Below are 19,146 nucleotides of genomic sequence, written 5' to 3' on the forward strand. Positions count from 1 at the left end.
GTCAGTCTGTCTGTCTGTCCTCTTTGTTTCCATGGCTGATGTCAAAGGCCAGTACAGGCAGCCTATGGGCAATGCACAGACCTCTTAGAGTAGGTTTATCAGGTGCAGGAGTGATGGGTGGTGTTTCCAGCTGTGCTGGGGTAGAAGCCCTAGCTGTGTTTTTGCACATTCATGAGTATAATATGTATATAGGTGCAATGCCATAAATTGACCTTTTTTTGTTTGTAGTAGCTTTTAAAAAACATTTCCATGTACATCTGATCAGTCATATTCTTTTGTGGGGACCAGTGGGAATTCTCAAATTATAAAAGGCAGAGAGATGACTTACTTGAGGAAGCTCAGCAAGCCATGCTGTGACAAGACTGCAGGTACACAGGCAGCCTCAGTGGCCAGTCTTCCAACTCTCTGTTACTTCCCTGTAGTTTGATAGTTGGTTTACCTCGTGGTTCTCTGGGATGGTTTTATGGCAGACAATCCGGGTGGTGTTAGGGTTTTAATGGGTGTCCCTTTAGCTTTCTTTTAGTTGTGAGGTTTTTATCGTCCTGTTTCTTTGTGGTCCTGGGACTGGAACCCAGAGTCATCCAAATAGGTTGGATACATGCTCTGCTGAGCTACACCCCTAGTGGCTTATTTTAGTTTTTTTATATGTTACTTTTGTTTTTTTAAAGACAAGACCTCACTGTGAGTCCCTACTGACCTTGAACTCTTGGTAATTCTTCTGCCTCAGACTCAAATACTGGGATTCCAGGAAAGAGCAAACTTACCCTGAGGCTTGGTGGATTTTTAATTATAATTTTCCTGCCTGAGATTTTAGTTTGGTCACCTCCTCCCCGTGTCCTTCTTTATTTAGTCATTAGTTATTCCTTGAAAACATATCATTGGAAAGTGGATTTCCGGGTGAATCAGAAACAGAAGGAAACTTATCTTAGTTAGTGTTCTGTTGGTGTGATAAACACATGACCAAAAGCACTGTGGGGAAGAGGGTTTATTTGGCTTACCTGTCCCCATCACAGTCCATCACTGAGGGAAGTTGGGCCAGAAACTCAGCAGGGGCAGAAGCAGGAACCATAGAGGAAAGCTGCTTACTGGAGGTAGCACTGCCCATAGTGACCTGGGCTCTTTTACATCAGTCATTAAGAAAATGCCCCACAAGATATGCTCACAAACCCCATCTGCTGGAGGCATTTTCTTAGTTAAGTTTCTCTCTTCCCAGTGTGTGTCAGGTTGACAAAAATTAACTAAATCTGATAGAAAAACTAACGTATTCTTTCCTTTAAAAAAATTAAAAATTTATTCATATATTTATTGTGTGTGTATGTGTATACAATGTTAGTGTTTATGTGATTGTGTGCAGTCACATGGCACAACATGCATGTGAAGACAGGACAACTTTTGAAAATTGGTTCTCTTTCCACCGTGGGATCTGAGGATGAAACTCAGGAGGTCAGGGTGCCCAGCCATCACTTTTACTTTGAGCCAGCTCCAGCTCTCTGCTTTCTTTTCTTTCTTTTTTGGGTTCCAAGGATGGAACCCAGGGTCTTACACATGCTAGAATGGCATGAATGTCATCCCTAACCCTTTCTTTTTCTTTTGTTTTGTGATGTGTTTTCTTTCTTGAGAAAGGATCATGTATCTCAGGCTGTCCTTGAACTTGCTATGTATTGGAGGCTGATCTTGAGGTCCTTCCTGGCTCTAGGATTATAGGAGTGTGTCATCATGCCTGATTTAGGGTGTGCTAGGATCAAACCCAGGGACTTGTATATGGAGGGAAAATATCTTGCACTAAACCCCACTCCAGTCCAAGTCCTGTTTTCATTTTCCGTTTTGTGACAGACTCTGTCTGGTTAAGTTGCCCTGGATGACCTCAAACTTACTTTTTGGCCCAGTAAGGTTTGAACTTGAGATCCTTCTTCCTTAGCCTTCTGATCAGCTGGGATTAGAGGCCTGTACTACCGAACTTCCTTCTCACAAATATGGTGGATGGTGAGGTGGTCAACTAGCAGAATCGAAGGAAAGAAAACCATGGCTCCTAGATTTTGCATGAATAGACTCTCAAGGTTTTTAAGAAGTTTGCCAAGGACGACTGGCCAGGTACCAAGAAACTTGCTGTTTCTGTCAGCTCCTGGTTTGAGATTGCTATTGGCCTGTTTGATACCTGAGTTTTGCAAATGCCATACTACCCTGGAGTGATACTCAACAGCTCCTTTTCAGTCTTCTATGTAGAAAGACCTGCCATTGTTGCTTTCCTTATAGTCAGATGTGTGGACTGTTGCCTTTGAAGGTACTCTGGCTTCCATTTGCTTTTGTGTGTTTGTAGTAGAGAAGACACAGCTGTGTCCTGCTTCTGTTGATGACCTTGAACATCTCCTCTAGAGTGCAAGCTTCTTTCTCAAAAGTCGACGCAGAGTAGGTAGTGTGTGGGAGCCTCTCCACACAGGCTCAGACGGGGTTCCTTGGCACGTTCTGTAATCCCTGAGCAGTTCTGTCACATGGTGTCCCATGGTGCCCTTGTCTGGTGAGATTTAATAGGGTCCACTGGTTAAGACTGACTCAACGTCCTTAGTGGAGGTCATGAAGAAGGGACTGTAGGTAGGCCTTTGGTTTTGCGGTTCTGGTGTATGTGTTTCTAAGCACAACAGTTGCATTAAGTAATTTCATTGTCTGGATTTCTTTTGTATCATAGCCTACTCATGAAGGTTACTTCTCTTGTTTGGATATCTGGACACTGTTTTTGGACTATCTGACAAGTAAAATTAAAAGTCGTCTGGGAGACAAGGAAGCAGTTCTCAACAGGTAAACTTCAAAACCCTGCTAAACAGAGGTAGCCACTGTTGCCACTTACTCTTATGCCCTAAGGGGCAGCCATGCTACTGTGCCTCCTCAGGAGAATGAGGCAAGGAGGCTGCCCAGGCAGTAATGCCGCCTGAGCATTTTCTTTTTTAAAAAGTAACATTCATTGAAAATTTTTTAGGTATGATAATGCTTTTGTGGTTGTTCTTTAAGGCCCTAGTTTTAGAGATACAACAAGTATTTATTGGATGAAGTGATATTACACCTGGGATTTCCTTAAAACAACCCACTGGAAGTATAGAGTGCTTGGAACATAGGATGCAGGGCTGACCTCACAGCTGATAAGTGACGTGAAGGAGCTCAAGGTTCATTATGTCCTTAAACTTTGAGATGTATCAAAGTTTCTTCCCTTTATATCCAGAGACAGGAAGCAGAGAGGGGAGAGAGAGAGAGAGAGAGAGAGAGAGAGAGACAGAGACAGAGACAGAGACAGAGAGAGAGAGAGACAGAGAGAGACAGAGAGACAGAGAGACAGAGTCTCACTATGTAGCCCTGGCTGTCCTGAAACTCACTATGTAGAACAGGCTGGCCTTGAACTCACAGAGGTCTACCTGCCTTTGCTTCCTGAGTGCTGGGATTAAAGGTCTCCTCTACTACTGCCAACTCTTAATTATAGTTTTTAAATAAAGAAAATGGAAAGTGTTTTTCTTGTTTTCTGTCCAGTATAATGCTTATGCCATGGGCCAGAGAAAGGAAGAGGGAAGCTCGTGAGTTCAGCATGCTATCCAATAGTGACAGGATCCACTCACAGCGAAGGTTAAATGGCAGCTTTTCTTAACAGTATAAGCCATAGTGTTTTATATATTCTCCTGTGCTCTGTGTTCTACCACATGGAACAGGTAGGCCCAAAGACGACAACTTCTCTTTGTTCTCCATGGTAAAAGTAGACTCTTGTGCCAACCTGATTCTTAATGTTACTGTGTTCACTAGTTCATGACAGGCACTTGCAGACGAACGTCAGCTCCACTGAAGCAGGTGCTCTACTGCTTACTTGCGAGAGGCTGCAGGCGGTGTCTGGTTTGGCTTTAGCTTCTGTGTGGGCATAGTACGGATGAGAGCAGTCTCTGTGGGTCACCAGGACACGGCCTCTGGAGCAGCCCGGCTCTGAAAGCTCATTCTGTAGTTTGTAATTGGTTGTGTTTAGGGAAATTCGCTCTGGCAGATTTTGTTTCTTTGTTGATGGTGACAGTTTTTGAGTTGTTAAGAAGTAACATAGAGAGTGTGTGATATACCTAAGTGGTTAGGAAACGGTGCTAGTATAGCTGTGCGGGTCAGCTGTCACTGCAGTAAAACACCCTATTAAAAACTGCTGGATGGAGGAAAGGTTTACTCTGACTCGTGATTCAGAGGTTTCGGCCTATGGTCTGTAGCTAGAGTTTTCGTGCCTGGCCCACAGTCAGGACAAATCTCTCTCGCCTGCCAGTCCCACAGCCGCTCAGACCCAACCAAGTAAACACAGAGGCTTATATTGCTTACAAACTGTATGGCCGTGGCAGGCTTCTTGCTAACTGTTCTTATATCTTAAATTAATCCATTTCTATAAATCTGTACCTTGCCACGTGGCTCGTGGCTTACTGGCATCTTCACATGCTGCTTGTCATGGCGGCGGCTGGCAGTGTCTCCTCCCTCCTTCCTGTTCTCTCAATTCTCCTTTCTGTTAGTCCCGCCTATACTTCCTGCCTGGCCACTGGCCAATCAGTGTTTTATTTATTGACCAATCAGAGCACATACAGACCATCCCACAGCAGTGGTCACTCGGTTCTTTTGTTTCTGGGCCATGGTGAAGCAGAGCATAGTGGTAGGAAGTATGGGTAGATCAAGGGTGATCAGATCAGAGTGGCCAGGGAAGGGTGGGCCAAGAAATGGTTGAGGGAAGAAGAGGCCAGGGACAAGCTGTACTCTGCCAGGTCATGCCCCCCCCATCACCTCTCAAGACCCCACCCCTGAACAGTATATCATCCATGTATGGGTCAGGGCAGAATATTTCAAACCATAATAGTGGTAGAGGTAATGAACACCCTTTCCCAGAGTTTCCTAGAGAATGCTGCATGGAAAGAAGTGGATCTTTTTTTCTGGGTAGGGAGATTGTACTAGATCTCTAGAATTCTTTTCACTGCTAAGGTGTTGTGGATTTTTAAATTTTAACGGAATACTGACACTGGAAGTTTAAACATTTGTTCTTTTGTTTGCAAACATCTTTTGATTGCAGAAGGGCTTCTGAGTTGCGTTAGTGTCAGCTTCAATGCAGTTCTGGGTGGAGGGCGTGTCCATGCAGCAGAGACCTTATTACACAATAGTAGGTCTGGTGAGGTTACTGACTTTGACAATTGTGTTTTTGAATGAGATTCTTCAAAGAAAAGCCATTTTATCAGAATGTCTTTCTTATAGGCCGAACAGGCAAGTCCTTTGGTTCTGGGCTCATACCCCACTCTCCTATGTTTAGTGGTAGATACTCTTTTATATCTTGCAGTTCAGTTGAGGATGACCTGGAAAAGTGATTAGTGTGAAAATGCTCTTTAAAGCACAGTGGAAACAGGAGGTGTGGAGAATGTGACTCTGAGGAGAGCTATAGAGAGTTTAATTGCCTCCTCTTCTGCTTCAAGGATTCCTTTTGGTCAGGTGCTAGGCTGTCACATTTCTTCTTACACAAGGGATGTCTTGCAGGAGGGTTAGGATATTGGAAGTCATGCATCTAAAACATAGACACATAATGGTCACAGTGATGATGATGATGAAAAGGAATAATGTAAAATGCTGCTGCCACTTGGCTGTGACCACAGACAGCTAAAGGCCTTTTATCCACCTTCCTGCGTGGCAGCCTGCCATCTGGCAACACATGCTTAGAAATTCTGCAGGCTCTTTTAAATGCTAGGAATTTTTCTCATTGATAGTTTTATTTTTCCTAAATGAAACTTTATTTTTCATGACTTATTTTTTTAAAGATCTATTTTTATTTATGTGTGTGTTTAGTATGTGCTTGTGTATGTGGGTGCGCCAGAATATGTCAGATCCCCTGGGACTAGACTTACATGCAGTTGTGAGCCACCTGGGAGCTGGACTCACTCACTCTGCAAGAGCAGTGAGTGCTCTTAACAGCCGAGCCATTTCTTCATTTGACTTACATATTTTTTGACATTTGTGTGTGTGTGTGTGTGTGTGTGTATGTGTGTATGAGAGAGAGAGCGAGAGCGAGCAGTACACCATGTGTGTGCAGTTACCCATAGAAGCTAGAAAAGGGTGTCAGCTCCCCAAACCGGAGTTACACGGAGTTTTAAACTACTGCCTGTGGGGGCTAGGAACAAACTCAGCTGCTCTAGAAGAGCAGAACCATTCCTAACTTCTGAGCCATCTCCCCAGCCTCGGGATTTATTTTTTAATATGTCTATGTACATGCACAAAGCAGAAAAATGAAATCCTCAAAGCTGGTCTGATTTATGTTAAATAGAAACTACCCCAGGACCTGTTTTTCTTGTGTAATACTCTAGTGGTTGAGGGAGTGAACTAGAAAGAATAGCACCAACATATTTGTACAACTGGGGTGTACAAAGAAGGAACATTGAACTTCGGCTTATGTCATCCCTTTTATTATACATCTCTACAAGTATGTTGAGTGTAAAGCTTTTAAGTTAAGGACTTGAAGGTTTAGAAGTCACTGTTCTGTCTAGTATATCAGAGATGAGCTGTTTACTGAAGAACATTGGCACTTCTAATTACCATACTTACTTTAACTGTGAGCATGCAAATGTGATCAAATGTTTGTCATCTGATAACACAGGCATGCTTTTGGAATCACATTTGTGGCTTAAGCCGGAACTTCAAAACTGACTGACCTATAGGAAGTAGTCAGAAATTGTTTTCTTGGTGTCTCAAATGGGAAACGTAGGTGTGGTTAAGTCACAAAGGCCGCACTCATTTCCTGTCCCTTGTGGTTTTAGAGTTTTGCATCATTTGTTACAACAAAGTGGCACTGCAGGTTACAGACTTCGAAGCACAAATGTACTCAGATTTATTTGTGGATCTAGGAGCTTGAACACTGGAGCATGGTGGAAAATGCATATTCCTTGCTCAGTGAGAATGTTCAAGTTTCTGGCTGAGAGCTGGTGGGACTTCAGGACTTGGGCCCAGTGTGAAGATAAATGTCTGCATCATGCTCTGCTTAGCAGAATTGTGGATAGAGTTGATTGTCCTGCTCATCAGTTAGGATCATAGCACAGAGAGCCTGGATCTCAGGGTCCATTTGCACCTCTGTGCTGGGTGTGGTTTTACCTTCTTCACACTGTGGAGGAGGCCTGCTGAACCAGCATGTGGGGCCTTGGCTGGCAGTTGGTGCCCCTGAGAAAGTGCTCGCTGCCAGTTCTCCCGTGTCTCTTGGGGCTCATCCAGGGGTCAGGCCCTTGTGTAGAAACATAGGTTTTACAGGAAGAGGAAGAAGTCAGTGTGTGAAGCAACCTAAGTTATTGTATCATGTCCTGTGAACCTCTTTGTCACAAGAATCCTGGCAAATGCTGGCTACAGAGCAGCACAGGAATTTTGAGTGTCATTACATTGAACTGTAAAAGAATGTGGATTGTTCTGCTTACTGAGGAAGTGTTGCTGTCGTACATGACATTGTATGCAGTTAATAAAAAGATAGAGGTCAGAGTTTCAGTAGCTCTTTAGCCCCTACAAGGAGATTATTTATGCCCAGACTGCACCATCTGGAATTTTCTATCAGTTGTTTATTTTCTGTGTGTTGACTTGCTTATATATTCTCATTTTGCTTATTTGTATTTATTGGGCACCTACTTTCTAGCTGCTTTAATTTGGCTAGTTTTATCTAGCTAAGTTTGTGTCTAGTAGGGTTTTTTCTTCGTTTATACACATACATGTTCTTTTAAAGGTTTTTATTTTGTGTGTATTAGTGTTGGCCTGTTTGTATGTGTACCACATACATGTCTGGTGCCCAAGGAGGCCAGAAGAGCATCGTATCCTCTGGAACTGAAGTTACAGACAGTTGTTAGTTACCATATGGATGCTGGTAACTGAACCTAGGTCCTATACAAGAGCAGCAAGGCCTCTTAACTGCTGAGCCATCTCCCCAGCCCAATATATGTGCATTTAATGTTATAAATTCCCCCCTAAGCACTATTTCAGCTTTATCAGAGTTTAATATATACACCATACCACTTAATTTAAATGATTGTCGAATTTTGCTTTAAATCTCTTTGTTTAATCTCCAGATATTTGGAGATTTCCTATATATCCTTGTTAGTGTTTTCCAGTTCAATTTCGTTATCTGGATATAGTTGTATGATTTTCAGTTCTTTTAAATTTCTTAAGGGGATGAAGAGATGACTTGGCAGTTAAGTATACTGACTGCTCTTTCGGAGGACCTGAGTTTGATTCCCAGCACTCATGGTGGCTCAGAACCATCTGTATTGTAACTTGGGTTCTGGGGGATCTGAATGCTTTGGCCTCCTCAGGTATCAGGTATGCACCTGGTTATGTTCTTAGGAGGACAGCAGTGCTGCTGGGTTAAGATCTCAACTCACCCTTTCCTGCTCCTTTATAGACTGTCCTCACACACAGTTACCTTGTCTTCCTTATGGGAAAGGCAGCAGGAGGGAGTCTACAGACACCACATCTAGAGCTAAGGCAGTGAGAATGAGAAGTGGAGAGGCTGGGCCGAAACTGCTTTCCTAGAAACCCTACTGCCTTAGGGTTTCTCTTGCTGATAAAACACCAGGACCAAAACCTTGGAGGAAAAGGTTTATTTCAGCTTACAGTTCCTCATTGCAGCCCATTACTGAGGGAAGTCAGGGCAGGAGCTGATGCACACATGGAGAAATGCTGCTTACTGGCTTGCTCTTACGACTTGCTTAGCCTGCTTTCTTAAACACCCCATGACCACCCGTAGTGAGCTGGACTCTTCTACATCGGTCACTAATTAAGAAAATGCTCATAGGCTTTCCTTACAGGCCCATCTGGTAGGGACATTTTGTCAGTTAAGAGAGATCTCCCCAATGACTCTAGCCTGTCAAGTTGACATAAAAATGAGCTAGTACACCTGAGTCAGCAATTTCCTTTACTGTCTTTGTGTCTACTGGAAAATGTAATGTTTTAGCTGTCCTCAATGCCAGTGTTCATTTACTTGGGGCTGGGATGGTGGTGGTAAATTGGTATAGAGCAGCTGGGGTTTCTGTGCTATCCACACACACCTCTCATGCCTGTCACACACTTTGGGAGGTCTGTTACTTGTGTGCTTTTAGCACAGTTCCTGATGGAGTTTATTTAGCAGTGGCAAAATCTATCTATGCTCTAGTCTGAAAGGGATATGCTTTCTGTGAGAGTATTTTAATCTGACATAGCAATTTATAACAAAATGCCTACAACTTTATCGATTATGTCACAGCAAATGGGAGGTAAAGAGCCCCAGGCCTGGGTGTTGATTATCTACCTAGGACATCCACTCAAGTGTGATTTTTTTTTTTTTTTTTAACCACACATGTCAATTTTATTAGTAATTTCCCCAGCCAGTATTCTTTCCTGTGCCATACTCAATTGCTATTCTATTCTAGGCCTGGTGTTTGCTATATTGTTAAATCACTTGAAAACAATGGTTCAGTCTTGTGGAGAAGGGGCAGTGTCTGCCTATAGGTAGGAAATGAGCTGTTGTACCCACATAACTGAAATGTGATAGCCCAGGAGGATTGTTAGAGGTCTATAGACTGTCTCTACAGAGACTTGTCTTGTGGCTGGCAATGTTTAGACTGTGATAGCCCAGGAGGATTGTTAGAGGTCTATAGACTGTCTCTACAGAGATTTCATCTTGTGGCTGGCAATGCTTAGACTAGATGGACTACAGTTGACTTTGGTTTAATTCTTTCAAGTTTGGCTCTCTTGGATTGGGTAGCAAACTGGTTAGGGTACTACCAGGAAAACAGAAACCACAGGTATTTTAACCTAGACTCCAGCGTAGACAGTTGGTTAAATAGGTGTTAGAAGGCTAGGGAAACAGTGAGGGAGGCAGCACAGTTGATAACTACAGGAAGCAGCGCCATCACTAAGCCAGGGTCAGGGGAAGGAGGTCAGTAGGTTAAGTAAGTTTCATGTAGCTGGTGAAGGCTCAGGTCTTTAAAGAGTAGGCCACACCTCTTATCCCAGGAGCTCTGAGGAGGACCAGGAAGCTGGCATTCAAGCATTCCTTTAGGAGCTCTTGACCCTCTGAGTATGCATATGAGATAGGTGCTGGGAATGTAGAATGAAATTGGAAGGGGTGAGTATTGAAGTTGGGTAGGGGCATGGGATAGCTGTTGCTGGTCAGCATTGTCAGAGAGCAAGCCCACGGGAAGGCTGAAGCCTTTCCCCCTTCTTTCTACCTTGCAGTCTTCCTCTAGCATCTCAGTGGTACAGCCTAGGAGGCTCAGGAGACTTGGACTTTATGGAGCCTCCACCTGCTCACATGCTGGCAAGTAGGAACTGAGTCTTAACTGGTCCTAGAAGCTTTTCAGGAAAGGATGCATTTAGGTGCATAATCTTTTCTTGAAAATAATCATTTTTTTTTCTCCCCACATGATACCAAGTATTCTGTAATAACTTGGTATCTTCTGTGCTAGGTTATTATTGTGGAAAGTAACCAGATGTGGGGCTTAAGGTATTTCTTTAATCAATTACCTTTAGATACAAACCAGAGGGTCAGGATTTCCCTTTAGTTTCTAAGTGCTCTTAAAGTGAATTGAAGGTTGAGTTTTGGGTTTGACGTAAAGCCACTAGTAGTCTGACATCCGTAGAGAGAACATGAGGCTTGAGTTAGGGAGTCTTGGCTTCACAATAGCCTGCTTGTTGATCTTGAGCAATTTAATTGTAGTTTTCTCACACTTTACTTCTCGTAGCTATTAGAAGGGTTAATCTGGAGGTGGTGGCATACACCTTTAATCCCAGCACTCAGATGCAGAGGCAGGTGGATCTCTTGAGTTCAAGGCCAGCCTGGCCTTCAGGACTACCCAGGGAAACCCTGTCTAGAAAAACAACAAAAGGGTGTTAATTGTTGATGTTTACATACAGTGCTTCTAGTCCTCAAAGAATGATAAAAACCTGAAACATATGTAGTGAAATAAAAGATAAGGGACTTAAAATGCTGCTCTAGAAAATATATATATTTGACAGAAAAAAATGACAGAAATCAGACTTACTTTATTGATAATTACATTAGCTATAATGGATTAGATTTTGTTGTTAAAAAGCAGAGATGGGCAGAATGGATTTGAAAATCCATGATCCAATTACCAAGAAACTCACTTTAGATTCAAGTGAGATAGGTTGGAAGTCAAAGGATGGAAATTGATATTCCATGCAAGCAATAACCACAAGAACTAGTAACCATCTTAACTATAGAAGAGAGTGCATCACAAAGAAGTGTGGATAGTACAGTACCTCTTCTCTCATACACGCCTGTCCCAACTCAGAAACAAAGCACCAGGCCTTAAGTGTGTTCAAGGTGAGTACTGCTCCTACAGTCCAGGAGGCCTGGTCCAAAGCTGAAGCTGAAAGTATGCTTTCACTTGCTGTTGACTCTTTCCCTCTTCCCTAGGTACGAAGATGCCCTGGTCCTCTTGCTCACAGAGGTGTTGAATCGAATCCAGTTCAGATACAACCAGGCCCAGCTGGAGGAGTTGGATGATGAAACTCTGGATGACGATGTAAGAGACATTTCTCTCCTGCTGGTTTCTGAAAAATTGTTTTACAGGCATTTTACCTCTATGGACTAGAAATATAGAGAGGCCAGGTGTGCATGAGAATTGCTTTAATGAGTCCTGTACTCTGGACTCTCTATCTACCTAGCTGGATGCCGGTAGGAATAGTTCAAGGAGTGTTTAAATGAGAAGGCTGGAATGATAGTCTGTTAGGCATGTGCTAGAAGCTGTTTGTTTTAAACTGAACCTTGGAATGTGAATGGTTCCACCATTTTCTATTTTCTCTAAATTTAACATCTGAGAATAGACTTAAGGCTAACGGGAGGCTGGTGATAAAGAGGACAGGGATCTGCCTGTCCTGGAGAGCTGATACCCTTGTTTTTTCCCCACAGCAGCAGACAGAGTGGCAGCGGTACTTACGCCAGAGCTTGGAGGTGGTGGCCAAAGTGATGGAACTCCTTCCCACACACGCCTTCTCAACTCTGGTAACTCACATTTGAAGGGGACGTCTAACTGGTTCCTGACCCGTAGAACATGGCTTTTGTACTTACCTATCTGTCCATCTTTGTCTTCTCCCATGCTCTGTATCTGTGCGTGTGTGCGTGCGTGCGTGCGTGCGTGCGTGCGTGCGTGCGTGCGTGCGTGCGTGTATGTGTGTGTATGTTCATATGCATATGTTTGTGTGTTTTCTGTTTGTCTGTTACCTATATGTTTGTAGAGGTTAGCCTCATGTGATATTCCTCACACACCATCTACTTTGTTTTTTTAAGACAGAATCTCTTAGTGGCCTGTAACTCATCAAATAAGCTATGCTGGCAGCCAGCCACAGAGATCCTCTTTTCTCTGCCTCCCCAGTGGGGAGTGTAAGAGCTGTGCCACCATACCCAGCCTTATTTGTGTATTTTTTAATGTGGGTTCCAGGGATTGAACTCAGGTCCTCTTGTGTGTCGTGAGCAGTCTACCAGCTGAGCTAACGCTCTGGCCTTTGTTTGTTTATTTCTAGACTAATTACCATAAACCAACTTCCACCTGTACTGTTAACATTTTCATGAACTATTTTATGCCCACTTCTGGAAGCACTGTTTCTTCTTAGATGCAGTATGAATTTTAGAAGTATCTTAATGCTTTTATTAGTGTCTTGGAGGCAGCCAGGCCAACAGAAATGTTACTGGCAGAAATTACATTGATAGAAGACTAGCCTGTGTCATTCCCACTGTGGGCAGACTGTTCCGTCTCTCTGCCGGCACTTATGTGCTGGGTTCCATCTCCTTAAAGGCAAGCTAAGTTACTGGGGTCTGCTTCAGCACATAGCTGCAAGCCACTGCTTGGCATTCTCTCACAGGAAGTGGCCGTTTACTCTGCTACCTGCCTTTCTTAGGCAAGTTTAAGTTTTTTTTTTTTTTTTTTTTGAGGCAGGGTTTTCCTGTGTAGCCCTGGCTGTCTTAGAACTCACTCTGTAGACCAAGCTAGACTCCCAACTCACAGAGATCCACCTGCTTTATATTAAGTCTTATCTTAATGGTGAATATAGCAACCTAGGAAAGAAAGGTAGCACTATGAAGTCCTGTTTGCTACATGAACAAGGGAAACTGATGCCCTAATCATTGCGTCTGCCTTTTCTCTTTGTCATGCACATTAATAAGACATACTTGATATTTCTTTCAAGATCAGGGACCTTCTCAGACTTGATGGACAACCTAGCTCTTGAAGTTACAGCTGATGCCCTTTTAGGACTGTAGTAGTCATGCCCCAGAATCTTTTGCTATGACTTTTAAAGCAGTCAAATTGACCTTGATTTCTTTGTTGTTCTGGTACTAATAGGTTTGATCTGTAGGACTTGGGAGGGTACTGAAAGGGAGTTGTGCTTAGTGCCTGTAAAGGGAAGTTTATGATCCTGTCCTTCTCCTTATAGGTACTTAATGCTTTAATGTTAAAAATAGTATCAAAACTTGCATTTATGATTTTTGTTTTAAACTTTGTCTCTTTGTTTTCAGTTCCCAGTTCTTCAGGACAATTTAGAAGTTTATTTGGGATTACAGCAATTTGTAGTTACTTCGGGGTCAGGTAAATTGGTCTTTACTTTCAAATTTAGTTTAGCATTAAAAAAGTTGGACTAATAGTTAATTACTGTCACCTCTGCTGTAATAATGTGATTTGCCTTGTACAGCTTCTCTTCACATCTCTTTAACTTCTAAATTGAAGTTTTTAGACCTTCCTGCTACAAAGAAGCTGTGGGGGAAGTAATCAGGGCTAAGACTAAAGTCCTGGAGGGTTTCCTTATATTCCTTCAGACAGCAAGTGCGCTGGAAGGAAAATGGCTGTGGGCTTTCACTAGGTCAGCAGCTCCATTCATTCTGGAGCTCCGCTGTGAGAGGTCTGCAGAAGGCTCTGCCCACAGCTGGATGCAAAGACTTCGAGTCCCTGGCCAGAGGGGCGTGATAATAATGACAGCCTCTCTGTAGAGCACTCATTGCATGCCAGGTACCATGTTGTCTACTGTGACGTTCCATTTTCTTCTCCATACTTTGAGATAGAAGTATTGTTACTAGTTATTGTTATTTTACAGAAGAGGATAATGCTCTTCGGAGTTGTTGATTGACCCAGGGCCGCATAGTCGGTTTGTAATAATAGCAAGATGGAATAATGGGGAGTGATGGAAAGATGCCCTAAACTGGCATTCATTTTTCCCAGGTGAAAACACCAATAACCTTAAGTTCGTGCATCACTCCACCCTTCCCCTACCCTGCCTTGTTTATCCCACTGTGTACTGCTCTTCAGCATTTTCCTACATGCTGACCTAGCCTGCAGCCTCTTGTCTGGTCTGAGCTACCCAGAAAGCAGCTTCCTCCTGGGTGAACTGGCCATTCATGATGGGGCCTCTTTGTGAGGCTGCCCTGGCCACCCGGGACAGTTTGTTTCTATGACTATTATTACTCATTCATTGGTCCCCAGGAGGGTGATAGGACTTGGCATGCCTCAAGTACAGGCTCTGGCTCTGTAGCCTGGCTGAGAACATCTTATATAAACTTTGAAAAGGCACTTTGCAAAATGAACATGCATGTTTGCACTAATGAAGATCATTTGATACAAAATGCTAGATGGTTCCAGAATTGGTGGTCTCTCTTTGAAGGCCATTGCAATTAGAATTGTACTCTAGGCCCTAAGAATGTTTTTAAAAAGAGCGTATCTTGCCCTCCTCCATTGACCCATAAGATTGATTCAGTGTTGACTTGTGTTGGTGTTGGTGGTTTATCACTTTGTAGCCCTGGTAGGCCACACACGTGCTGTGTAGACCAAGCTACCCTAGAACTCACTGAGTGCTGGGTTTAAGGCATGACTCCACCAAGCCTGGCTGTGATTGATGGTTGTCTCTGGGTAAATGTCTGCATGGGTTTCTAATCCTTTTCTGAGATTGCTGATACCCAGCTTCCTAACGTGGAAGGGCAGTCTTAGGTCTCCCTGCCCTCGCTGAAGCCCACTTCATGCCAGTTTCACAGAGCACTTGGCTCCTCTAGGTCATTATCTCATTCTCAGTGCTTACTTCGTGGTGAAAGCTCTCAGGCCAAATAAACTCATTTGAGTTTCCTTGCCCATCGTGAAGCATTCCTCCATGCCCTAGTAGCTTGGAAGCCAAGTTTCCAGTGCAAAGGTTCTTTGAAAAAATGAAAATGTTGAGTAGTTTGTTCCCTGGTTCCCATGAGTGTTTGCTCCCTCAAGTGACCTCCCTGCTATGGTGTCAGTCTTCTTGGTGGGCTGTGGTGAGGAGCCGGGGACAGTTTCCCCTTCATTGACTATTTCTGACACTTGAGTGTATTGTGATTGGTAGCTGTGCAGCTCGGGGCGCTGGCCCCCCTCCCCCCCCAAGTACACACTCACACCAGGCACTGTTTTGTTAGCATATTTGCTACTGCTGAACTTCCTGCTAATGCTGCTTTGGTAAAAAGCAAGGCAAAACACATCCTTCTCAGCTGCTGTGTGCCTCATGCCCCTGACAGGTCAGCTTTTGCCCTCACTGTCAGCATCTCCTGTGTGGACGGAGACCCCGCCTTGGCTGTTCTCCTCAGCCCTGTTCTGTATTTGCTTCTGCTGTTCCTCATTGAGATTTTCCCTTAGCTCTGAGAAACCCATCAACTTTCAGTTAGTCACGCAAGCTTTCTTACCGAAGAGATTGTTGCATTTACAGGATAGAAAGCTTTAAATTTGTGTTATTTGGTGTGTGAAGGTTGTTTTCTGATTTGTGTATTCTCTCAGAGTGGAATACCTTAATTGCTCCTATTTATACCTCTACCCTTTCACCTCTCGGGCAAGGAAGCTACTTTTTAGACTGCTTCATGGTAGCTTGGTTTAGTGAGGAAAGAGTACTTTAAAAGCTTGTCTAATCCTGTATGTAGTAGCATTTCCGTTGAAAGGTTCTACCTCGCAGACATTCTGTGTCCTTTGCTACTGGGTGTGGCTCCTATGAGAGATCTGGAGTCAGTAATGGGGTAGGCTTTCAGGTGGCTGTGAAGTGAAGGGACGAAGATTGCCGACGACCAAGCCTTGGCCAAATAGGGGAAAGCATGGGTCGCTGCACAGCAGTCCTTCCCCTGCGTGCTGTGTACGATTCTGTGGTGGGGAGGCAGATTTCCTGGTGGAGTGGGATAGGGCTGGATGTACTTCCTGCATCTTTGTTTGCCTTGCAGAGGGCTCAGGAAAGGATCATCTGCAGTTTTGACTGCCACGGATGGAACATGTGTTGAATGGAATTAGACAGAATTAGTTTTATTTAGTCCAAAATGGTCAAATGTCAGCAATTTCATTTTATTCAAACCCACAGTGTAAAATACACAGCCTGTCGGGGCTGTTTTCTATTCAAAGTGTCATGCATATGGCTACACAGATGCAAGCATGCTTGACGGGATTCATATTGCACCATCATGCATCACATGTCGGTGTTGACAAGGATCCCCAGGGAACAGGGAATGACGGTATTCTCAGGTGACCTGAGTTTAGGAAAAAGGTGCAAACACGCAGCAGATGACCACTTATTCTGACTGGTGGCCATGTTAGCTGTTGGTTTCAAGTCAGTAAGGAGACAACAGATGCCAGGAGAGGAAGCACCAGGGGAGGAGGTTAGGTGATAGGTGGTGAAGGCCTGGAGTGGCTCTGGGAGGACACAGATTTGAAAAGTGCTAAGGGAGTGTGGGATTGCAGGTGCCCTAGCCTGGGCCTTAACTATGACTTACTACTTGATATCACCCATGTTTGATAAACACGTTGTCAGACTCTGGTCTTTCTCCAGACTGAGAGTCCTGACTGCCTTCTGGTTCTGTGGGTGTCTGTCAAGAGACTGGTCCACAAGACAAGGCCTGACCAATTGAGGGTATTTTGTCATTCATCTTAGCATCATACTTGTTAGGTTTGGATATATGTTGAAAAGTAAGAAAGTTTCAGGCCTTAGAAAATTGTAACTCATTGTGATCCATAATAATCACAGAATTTAACTATGCCCTGTAGGTTGTAGGGTGTTAATGTACTCTGTTCAGTAGTGAATTAGGTGATAGTAGCTTCCCCATTTTTAAGGTTGAAGAGACAAGCTTGGAAGGGTTGATGGTATAGTGAGAAAGTAGTGGGGACTGTCTACTGTACCTGAGTCCTGTGCCCTTTTTTCCCTGTTGTGTTGGCCTAAAACCTGGGATGGAGTGCAGAGCTCACAGAGAGCACTAGCTCTGCCCTGGACATAGGACCATGGTGGGCATGTTATGTACTGGACTCACCCATTTGCATGTCCTTGTGTGTAGGTTGGTAATGTCATAACGGTACCAGTATCAGAAGGAATGAGGTCGGGGATATACCAGACTGTCTGTCATCATTGCCCTGGGTCCCTGGAGCAACATAGATCAAGTTGTAGGTGGAGGCTGTCCCCAGATGTGCTCTTCTGTACTGGGAAGCACCTAAAGGTTTTTATTGTTGGAGCATTATTAGGTTACCCTGTTTGCTTTGTTTGGAATGGTTGTTTATTACAACTAAAGCTTGTTCTTCTCTGGAAAACTAAGAGCTGTTGTGTTCCAGGACACAGGCTGAACATCACAGCGGAGAATGACTGCCGGCGCTTGCACTGCTCACTGAGAGACTTGAGCTCCCTGCTGCAGGCTGTGGGCCGTTTAGCCGAGTACTTCACTGGGGATGTGTTTGCTGCAAGGTTCAACGATGCTCTCACAGTCGTGGAGAGGTAGGCTGGCTGTGCCATGCAGCCCCTCCTTCAGAGTTCAGCTCTCCTTTTCAGGGTAGGATGGCATGCACCGTTGTGTGTCCTCTTGTCTTTTATACCACGTATAGGTTAATATGGAGCAGATTGCCATTTGATGTACTGAGCTTTAAGGCCCCCATCTGTAAAACAGTGGGAAAGGTTTCTTGTAGTTTACTGGGAGATTTGAATAAGCTACTTAATGTGGTGAATAAAACAGAACAAACAGTAAACACAAGCCAAGCTGTTAGTCATTGGCAACCTTCTATGTAGCTGTAAAAATGGTATTGGACTCAGAAAAATCCAGGCACAATCAAGCTCCGTGTCTTTTCTGATGGGATAAAGGAACATCAGGAAAGCCCTACTGGGACTGAGTAAGAGGGACCTGAGTTTGATCCTCAGAACCAACATTTAAAAACAAAAATAAAACAGAAGAAGCCCAGGCACAGTGACACACACACTTCTAATCCCAGCTCTGGGGAGACAGAGACAGGCAGACTCCTGGGGTCTATTGGCCGGCCAGCGTCTCCTATGCAGTAGACTCTAGTGAGACCCTTGCTCCCCACCAAAACAATAGAAGAAGACAGGAAGGAAGAAAGATAAAGGTAGAAGGTGCCTGAGGAATAACAACCAAGGTTGTTGTCCTCCACACTGATATATGATGCACATACATGAATTTACACATGTGCACATACATATTCATGCATGAAAAAGAGAGGGGGCAGACTCCACTAGACAGCAGCATCCCCTTTCGTGTAGGCCGCAGATGTTAGAGGTATAGGCTGTTGATGGTTTGGGTCCCTGGAGAGAAATGCAGCTGTTTGCTGGGAAACATCTCATTCAGCTGCCCAATCCTCCCCCTAAACATCTTGGACTCTGAAGGTGGGTCAGGTGGACGTGTTGGGTTCACAGCTGAGTAAGTGTATGTGAAGCCTGATGCTTTATAGTTCGTGTGCTGGTCTCATCACTGGTAACATTCAAGGAACCAACCCTAAGAACTGAGTTACTTGCATACCAAATTTCTTATTTGTTTTGTTTGGGAGAGTGTCCCACTGTGTAGACTGGATGGCCTAGAACTCACTCTGTAGACCAGGCTGGCCTCTAATTCATAGAGATCCACCTGCCTCTGCCTCCTGAGTGCTGGGAATTAAAGGCGGGAACCACCACACCTAGCTTATACCGAATTAAAAAAAAATTTACATCTTGGCTTAAAACGAAACATAACTAAGAGTTTTAACTCCCTTAACAACAAAGTTAAAATTAATAATCGTGGTAGTATGTAGTAATAAGAAAATTTTACAAGTAATTTTTCACTCTTTGTTTCAACCTTTCCTCTGTTGTGTGTGTACATGTGAGTATGCCTGTGTGTGTGTGTGTGTGTGTGTGTGTGTGTGTGTG

At 43.9% G+C, this 19,146-nt stretch overlaps 1 protein-coding gene across 2 annotated transcripts in view; it reads left to right on the forward strand.

Moving 5' to 3' along the window:
- Xpo6 (exportin 6) overlaps nucleotides 1–19,146 on the forward strand; it is a 125,428-nt gene that overhangs the window by 75,819 nt on the left and 30,463 nt on the right. For both annotated transcript variants that reach the window (XM_052714401.1, XM_052714402.1), the window contains 5 exons: nucleotides 2,684–2,793; nucleotides 11,420–11,528; nucleotides 11,915–12,007; nucleotides 13,517–13,586; nucleotides 17,574–17,733. In XM_052714401.1, coding sequence (XP_052570361.1) covers nucleotides 2,684–2,793; nucleotides 11,420–11,528; nucleotides 11,915–12,007; nucleotides 13,517–13,586; nucleotides 17,574–17,733 — 542 coding nt within the window. The remainder of the gene's footprint in view (nucleotides 1–2,683; nucleotides 2,794–11,419; nucleotides 11,529–11,914; nucleotides 12,008–13,516; nucleotides 13,587–17,573; nucleotides 17,734–19,146) is intronic.

Source organism: Peromyscus californicus, unplaced genomic scaffold, assembly GCF_007827085.1.
Source record: "Peromyscus californicus insignis strain IS unplaced genomic scaffold, ASM782708v3 Scaffold_4__1_contigs__length_199733344, whole genome shotgun sequence".
Classification (NCBI taxonomy): Eukaryota; Metazoa; Chordata; class Mammalia; order Rodentia; family Cricetidae; genus Peromyscus; species Peromyscus californicus.